Source organism: Lampetra planeri, chromosome 17 (genome assembly GCF_965212315.1).
Source record: "Lampetra planeri chromosome 17, kcLamPlan1.2.h2, whole genome shotgun sequence".
In the NCBI taxonomy this organism is placed as follows: Eukaryota; Metazoa; Chordata; class Hyperoartia; order Petromyzontiformes; family Petromyzontidae; genus Lampetra; species Lampetra planeri.
The window spans coordinates 1,187,603-1,196,011 of record NC_136123.1 but is presented as its reverse complement, the minus strand read 5'-3'; the positions used below and the strand labels follow the sequence as shown (position 1 = coordinate 1,196,011).

The following is an 8,409-nucleotide window of genomic DNA, read 5'->3' as shown; positions in this document are numbered from 1 at the left end:
CCTCCCTATCCCCCCCCGCCCCCCCCCCCCTCCACCAGAGTCCGCGCTCACGTCGCTCTCCGAGCGATCCGCGCGCATCCGAGCGCCGCGACTGGCGCGAGTGGCGCGAGTAACGGCGAGTGGCGATGCTAGAACACGGGTTCATGTTCATTCAAAGCTGGCACTGCACTCCCCACCCATCTCCCCCACCCTCCTCTGCCCCCCCTCCCCCCACCGTCTCGAGCCCCCCACGATTACGATACTAGATCCCGATGTGCCTGTGTTTGTTCACCAGTGGAGGTAAATCGATTTGTATTCGTTATTTGTAGGATCGCGAGGCGGACCGACTCCACGGCTGCCGGTTCCGCCGGTACCGGCGGAACCTCCAGCAGCGGCGATCGAAGCCCCAGGGCTGCCCCCCCCCCAACCCCCCCAAATCATCCGACTAAATATTATTCAGAAGCGACGGAAGACTCCCCCCACTCCCCCCCACACACCGGTGGGGGGGGGGTGACGCCGACACCCCCCCCCCCCCGCACGAGGTTCCCTGCCGGCATGATTCAACTCAGATGAAGAACTCCCTCCTTCGCATCCTCCTGCTCCTCCTCCATCCAGGAGGCTCCTCCAGCTTTGACCGGAGCCCCGTGACTCCCCTCCCGCTGCTGCTGCTGCTCCCGCTGCTGCTGCTGCTGCTGCTGCTCCTGCTGCTGGAGGCGGCGGCGGCGAGTGGTCGAGGCGTGCGGAGTCTCCCTCCTGCTGTGGCCAAGGCGGGCTCCGTGTTGGCGACCCCGGTCCGCGGTGCAGAGGGCGCGAGTGTGCAGGCGGTGCAACTGCGCACCGCACCGGAGCTGGCGTGCCGGAGGCGGTCCAGAGGCCGGGACACGAAGAGGGGGGAGGGTGGTCATCTACGGGGGCTCAACCCGGATGCCCTTTGATGTCAACAACATCAACAGCAGCATCAACAACATCAACAACATCATGACAACAACAGCAGCAGCAGCAGAGAAACCGGGACTCGACCGCTCGCCGTCTGCGCTGTCCCCGCCTCTGTGTGCGCACGTGGCCCTCTGCGTGCGTGGCTAACGGGGGCCTCTCTCTAACGGGGGCCTCTCAGAGGGACCCCTGCGTAGGGGAGGGGGCAGGGGTGCCCGCGTGGTCCCGAACCCCCGCCCCACCGTCTCCCCCCCACCACCATCACCGTCTCCCCCCCCCACCACCACCGCCGTCTCCCCCTCCCCTGCCCCCGCATGATGAACGCGGAGGGAGGCGGTAGTCTGCTGTGACCCGAGTGGCACCACAGACGGAGAAAGAAGGAGCAGCAGTAGCAGCAGAAGTAGCAGCAGCAGCAGAAGCAGCAGCAGTAGTAGCAGCAACAGTAGGAGCAGCAGCAGTAGCAGGAGGATGGTGCAGACGCGCTGAGGAGTAAAGAGGAGCAAGGAGGTTGACGAGGTGAGTGCGACTCCCGTCCGTGTGTTTGTGTTCCACTGTAAACGCCACTGGGGAGACAAAGGCGGCCGGGTGTGGTTCTGGCCACCCAACCCCTCCTGTGCCGTACCGGCATTCATAGGTGCTACTCGCTAACAGTACTTGACCCAACAGTCTGTTGAAGGCTATCCGGTTGACCTTTATTTTGTGTGTTCCACTATGTGTGTGTGTGTTCCACTGTGTATGTCAGTGTGTGTTCCACTGTGTGTGTCAGTGTCTGTGTGTATGTGTGTCAGTGTGTGTGTGTATGTTCCACTGTGGGTGTGTGTTCCACTGTGTGTGTCAGTGCCTCTGTATGTGTGTCAGTGTGTGTGTCAGTGTGTGTGTGTATGTTCCACTGTGTGTGTGTGTGTTCCACTATGTGTGTCAGTGCCTCTGTATGTGTGCCAATGCCTCTGTAAGTGTGTTCCAGTGTGTGTGTGTGTATGTGTTAGTGTGTGTGTGTATGTTCCAGTGTGTGTGTCAGTGCATCTATATGTGTGTCAGTGTGTGTGTGTATGTTCTAGTGTGTGTGTGTGTGTGTGTTCCACTGTGTGTGTCAGTGTCTGTGTGTATGTCCCAGTGTCTCTGTGTGCGTTCTCTGTCTTTCCACTGCCGATGTTTACACATTGCATCAGCTACTCGACGTTGAGTCGACCTCGGAGAGGACCAGGATCAGTTACATTATTCGCCACTGATGTTGTCCGTGAGCGGGAATCTAACTTCACTTGCCGGGTTCATGGTGCAGTGCGCTAACCACTACACTACGGCTCCCCACGATAACGCACATACACAATGAAGCACATGTGTGTAAGTGGATGTGTGTGTGTGGGGGGGAGCGGTGGTGTAGCGATTAGCGCTACGCTGCGCGACAAACCCGGCGACACGAGTTCGATTCCCGCTCACGGCCACCAACACCAGTGACGATTATCTGAACCGGTCCCGGGCCTCCCCTAAGTCGACTCAGCCTCAAATGAGTACCTGGTGCGGTGTGTAAACATCGCCACTAGGGAGACAAAGGCGGTCGGGCGTGGGGCTGGCCACCCACCCCCTCGTGTACCGTTCCGGCCTTCATAGGTGCTCGCTAACAGCACTTGCCCCTACAGTCTCTTGCAGGTTATACCGGGGAACTTTGTCTTTGTAAATGTACAAGTGTGCGCGTGTGCGCGTGCGTGTCAGTTGCTCATCCTCGCGCACGATGCACGCGCGAGACGCTGAGCGCCTCTCGAGTCCCCCGTGAGCCCGAGGCATGGTGACCGTGCAGGTCAAAACTGGGGGCTGGTTGGGGGGGGGGCGGGAGAGACCGCGCCTTAGGGATCCCTCTAACGCCCTCGCCCCAAGCCCCCTGCTCCCCTTCCCAATGGGCTGGGGGGTGAGGGGGTTGGGTGAGGGTGGGGTGAGGGGGTGAGGGGGTGGGGATTCCTCCTGCCCGTTCGTTGTCGTTCGTGCAGGTTGCCCTCCTGCGTCGCAATGAATCCTGAAGGGCAGAGGGTCACATCAAATGAGAGGGTCACACCAAATGAGAGGGTCACATCAAATGAGAGGGTCACATCAAATGCTCTCCACCCTCAACGTCAACATCGCGATTCTCGTCACGGGAACTTCAATCCCGTAGCGAGGCGACCCCCGGGGCACAGCGCCTCGGGCTGTAGATACGAGATGAAGAGCTCGATGGGTTATTCTTTGTTTGAGTCGCAACTAGCGTTGTTCATGTTTCATTTCTTCCCAATTTGATTCCATGTTGTGCTGTCGATGTCATGCCCCCCCCCCCCTCCCCCCCCCTTCCCCGAGACACGGCAGTGCATCGCGACGTGACGACGGTCCCGCGGAAGGGGATATCGCTGAACTAATTCCGAGCAGCAGCGGCGGCTACGCACGTGGGCTGCCTGACATCCAGGGCAGCGGCGGCGGCGAGGGTTCGTGGACCACCGCACGCGGATTGTTGGGAATCCCCTCGCTGTGGGTGGGGGTCGAGGTGGCGCCGTGCCTGTCCCTTCTGTACGGGATCGAGCGTTACCCCCTCGCACGCGTGGGATGCCTCCGGGTGCTCCCGGTTTACTCCCGCGTGTAATCACTTAATTATTTATTATTATTTATTATGTATTCTTATTTGTTATATATTATTCATGATATATTCTTATTATATAGAGGATCGCAGAGCTTGGGGGGCACTCGTTGGTAGTGCTGGATCCTCACTGCTGCCTTCCCCGCTCATCGTCTGGGGTTCCACCTGACGCCTCAGAGTCGTCCCCTCTTTCTCTCTGAGTCGTCCTCTCTCGCTCTCTCTCTGAGTCGTCCTCTCTCTATCTGAATCGTCCTCTCTCTCTCTGAGTCATCCTCTCTCTCTGCGTCGTCCTCTCCCTCTCTGAGTCGCCCTCTCTCTCTCTGAGTCGTCCTCTCTCTCTCTCTGAGTCGTCCTCTCTCTCTGAGTCGTCCTTTCTCTCTGAGTCGTCCTTTCTCTCTGAGTCGTCCTCTCTCTCTGAGTCGTCCTTTCTATCTATGAGTCGTCCTCCCTCTCTCTACGAGAGCGCAGAGTGGATACCGTGCGATGGTGGCAGGACAGTGTTACGAACTGACTTCTTTATCCCAAAGTGCCTTCGACCCACACCCTGCACGTCCCCACGCCCCTCTCACAGAGGAATGTTCCCGCCGGACAGTCAAACCGATCGTTTGTAACTTTCACAGCTGGAATTTAGCCAAACTAAGTTATAAAAAAAAAGCCTCATTCGTGTCACGTGTGTTTTTGTTTGTTCAGCGACCGGGCCGAGACCATCAACCCTCTGCACTCGGGAACCCGGTGGTGTCATCACGGCGCGGCAAGAACCCGGATTCGAACTCAGGTTCCGAGCGGCGTCCTGACTCCAGACCCTCTGTGCGCGACGTCAGAACATTATAACCATCACCTCGTGGTCGCCTGACCTTGACATCGTTGACCCCCACCCACGTGTGCGTGCCGACCATGCCGATTCTGACGAGCGGCGGGGAGGCCACGATCGGCGACCTGCACTCGTACGGCGCCGACTCGGCCTTCCGGCGGCCCTTCGCCTTCCAAGAGTCACCGGCGGCCAAGGGCCTTCACTACCGAAGGGCCCGGCTCCTGCCCCACGACTCGGCGACACTGCTGCGACACTCGGCTCCTCCTCCTCCTCTGTCTCATCATCATCATCCTCATCATCAACATCACACTCCTCTCCAGCACCACCATCACCACCAACACAACCAGCCCCACCACCACCATCACCACCACCATCAACACCTCCACCACCAGCAGCAGCACATCCACCACCAGCGTCAGGTCGTCATCAACGTGGGCGGCATCCGATTCGCGATGCCGTGGACCACCCTGGAGGCGTTGCCGTCGTCTCGGCTGGGCAAGCTGCGCTCGTGCAGCTCGCGCGCGGACATCCTCGAGCTGTGCGACGACTACGACGGCTCGAGCAATGAGTTCTTCTTCGACCGCCACCCGGGGGCCTTCCGCCTCATCATGAGCTTCGTGCGCGCCGGGAAGCTGCGTCTGCTGCGCGACACGTGCGCGCTCGCGTTCCGCGACGAGCTGCGCTACTGGGGCATCGACGAGGCGAGCCTCGAGTGGTGCTGCCGGCGGAGGCTCCTGCGCCGCGTGGAGGACGACGACGCCGGAACTGCCACGACGACGACGACGCAGCAGCCGCAGCAGCAGCCGCAGCAGCAGCAGCAGCCGCAGCAGCAACAGCCGCCACGAACGCTACGGACGCCGCCGCCGCCGCCGCCGGCTTCGAGTGATGATGGTCCCGCGGGCCCGGCGCTGTCGCGTCGAGCGCGCGTGATGCTGATGTTGAGGGACATGGTGGAGGACCCCAGCTCTGGACTGCCCGGAAAGATCTTCGCGTGCCTGTCCGTGGCCTTTGTGGCCATCACGGCCGTGAGCCTCTGCGTCAGCACCATGCCGGACATGCGCGCCGAGGAGGAGCAGGTATTGCGACGATGATGGTGGTGGTGGTGGTGATTATGATGGTAATGATGATGGTGGTGATTATCGTGGTGATTATGGTGATTATGATGATGATGGTAGTGATAATGGTAATGATGGCAATGCTGATGATGATGGTAGTGGCGATGATTATGATGGTGATGATTATGGTGGTAATGCTGATAATGATGGTGATGATGATTATGATGGTGATGATGATAGTGGTGATGATGGTAATGATGGTGATAATGATGGTGGTGGTTGTGGTGGTGGTGATGATGGTAATGATGATGATGGTGGTAGTGATGATGGTAATGATGGTGGTGGTAATAATGATAATTGATCAGGGGCTTTATTGCAGCAGGAGTTGTCTGGGGCGAGGCTCCGGAAAATGTGTACCGGCTTCCTGCCCTCCAGCTCTCGCGGGGGAGTTTTGCGGAGTCCGGGCAGGGGAGGCTGCGGGTCCCGAAATACGTTCCACGCACAGTACTGGAACGTGCCCTCGAATCTATCTGAGTCGTCCTCTCTCTCTCTGAGTCGTCCTTTCTCTCTATGAGTCGTCCTTCCTCTCTCTACGAGAGTGATAAGTGAATAACGTGCGATGGTTGCAGGACATCTAGAAATGCAACCTCCACATTCATCTGGCAGGGCCGAGTCTGCGTTACCGCCACGAGTTACCCCGACAGAGTTATCGGCGATTCCTGTCTCTGTCCGCGTAGAGACACATCTGTTTATCTGCAGCCCTGGGTGGATGGTGGGGGGGGGGGGCTAAGTGGGGGGATGGAGTGGCTGTGGTGAAAGCTGCCAAATATTGCGACACCTGCAGATTTCCCGATGGAACGCGAGTGTCGCTATCGCTGATGGGACGTGAATTCCTCGTCCCATGAGACGCCTCCAATAGCGCGGTTGAAGTGACCGCCAGCTGTGATGGGCCCTGGTGATGGGCCCTGATGATGGGCCGCCGGGTTCGTAGCGCCCTGCGCCCAACACTGCGCCACCGCACAAACACGCGTACAAAGATCCCAGACTGTAGGGGCAAGTGCTGTCAGCGAGCACCTATGAAGGCCAGGACGGCACACGAGGGGGTGGGAGGCCAGCACCACGCCCGGCCGCCTTTGTCTCCCCAGTGGCGACTGTTTTTTACGCACAGCACCAGGTGCTCACTTGAGTCTGAATCGACCTAGGGGAGGCCCCAGGACCGGTTCGGATAATCGTCACCGGTGTTGGCCGTGAGCGGGAGCCGTGCCCGTGTCGCCAGGTTCGTAGCGCGGCGCGCTAACCACAACGCTACCGCGTCCCCAGGGTCGCTGCTCGCGCAAGTGCCGGGACGTGTTCGTCGTGGAGTCGGTGTGCGTGGCGTGGTTCTCGCTCGAGTTCGCGCTGCGCTTCGTGCAAGCGCCGGGCAAGTTCCGCTTCCTGCGCGACCCCCTCAACCTCATCGACGCCTTCGCCATCCTCCCCTACTACGTGACGCTGCTCGTGGACGCCTTCTCGAGCGAGGGCGGCTCCCCGACGGCCGGCGGGGGCCCCGGCTCCTACCTGGAGAAGGTGGGGCTGGCGCTGCGCGTGCTGCGCGCTCTGCGCATCCTCTACGTGATGCGCCTGGCGCGCCACTCGCTCGGCCTGCAGACGCTGGGCCTCACCATGAGGCGCTGCACGCGCGAGCTCGGGCTGCTGCTCCTCTTCCTCTGCGTGGCGATGGCGCTCTTCGCGCCCCTGGTCTACCTGGCCGAGACGGAGCTGTCCGGCTTCGGCGGCGGCGGCGGCACCGCCACGCGCTCGCGCGACTTCACGAGCATCCCCGCCTGTTACTGGTGGGCCATCATCTCCATGACCACGGTGGGCTACGGGGACATGGTGCCGCGCAGCGTCGCCGGCCAAGTTGTGGCCCTCAGCAGCATCCTCAGCGGCATCCTCCTCATGGCCTTTCCCGTCACCTCCATATTCCACACCTTCTCGCGCTCCTACGTGGAGCTCCGCGAGTCGCAGCTGCGCAGCCTCCACCAGCGGCCGCCCGACTCGGCGCTGCTGCGTGACAGCTGGGCCGCGTCGCCCGCCAGCGAGAGCTCCGTGGAGGACGCGGACGACTTCGCCCCGCGGCACGACGCGGTCGCCGCGTCGCCCGCGGTCACCGCCGTCGCCCGCTGAGCGCAACCCGCGGCGCCGTGGGCTCCGTCGCCGGATTCGAGTCGCCCGGTTCATTCCGTTGCGTCGACGGAGACGTTGGGCACGCGTTCGCTGTGCTTGCCGCTCGTGGGCTCCTCAGTCACTCGTTGGTTCGCTCGTTCACTCAATTATTTGCTCACTCGCTCACTGACTTATCCGTTCACCCACTGGCTCGTTCGCTCACTTATTCATTCTTCCACCGGCTCGCTTGCTCGCGTGCGCAATCGCTCATTCACCCGCGCCCTCACCCGGTCGCACGCTCGCTCACCCGTCAACTGGCGCACTCACAGAGTTCACTCGCCCACTCGCTCACTCGCTTACTCACCGACTCACTCGCTCTCTCGCTCGCTCACTCACTCTCTCTCTCGATCTCTCGCTCTCTCGCTCACTCACTCACTCACTCGCTCTCTCGATCTCTCGCTCACTCACTCATTCACTCAATCGCTCTCTCGCTCGCTCGCTCTCTCGCTCACTCACCCACTCACCCACTCACTCGCTCTCTCGATCTCTCGATCTCTCGCTTGCTCAGTCACTCACTCAATCTCTCGATCTCTCGCTCGCTCAGTCACTCACTCGCTTTATCGCTCACTCACCCACTCACTCGCTCTCTCGCTCACTCACTCAGTCACCAACTCAATCGCTCTCTCGCTCACTCACCCACTCACTCTCTTACTCTCTCGCTCACTTACCCACGCAATCGCTCTCTCGCTCACTCACCCACCCACTCACTCGCTCTCTCGTTCGCTCACTCAGTCACTCACTCGCTCATTCGCTCACTACCTATCTAGCTCACTCGCACGAGGAATCTCTCGCTCAGATAAGAAAGGCAAAGATCACCCCCCCCCCACCTC

At 60.5% G+C, this 8,409-nt stretch overlaps 1 protein-coding gene across 1 annotated transcript; it reads left to right on the top strand.

Moving 5' to 3' along the window:
• The first annotated feature begins 4,211 nt into the window (after positions 1 to 4,211).
• LOC144723246 (voltage-gated potassium channel regulatory subunit KCNG2-like) lies at positions 4,212 to 7,931 on the top strand. The gene is made up of 2 exons (XM_078601831.1): positions 4,212 to 5,395; positions 6,695 to 7,931. Exons 1-2 carry the CDS (start codon positions 4,403 to 4,405, stop codon positions 7,538 to 7,540), a joined length of 1,839 nt encoding a protein of 612 aa, XP_078457957.1. The 5' UTR covers positions 4,212 to 4,402; the 3' UTR covers positions 7,541 to 7,931.
• Positions 7,932 to 8,409: the final 478 nt, after the last annotated feature.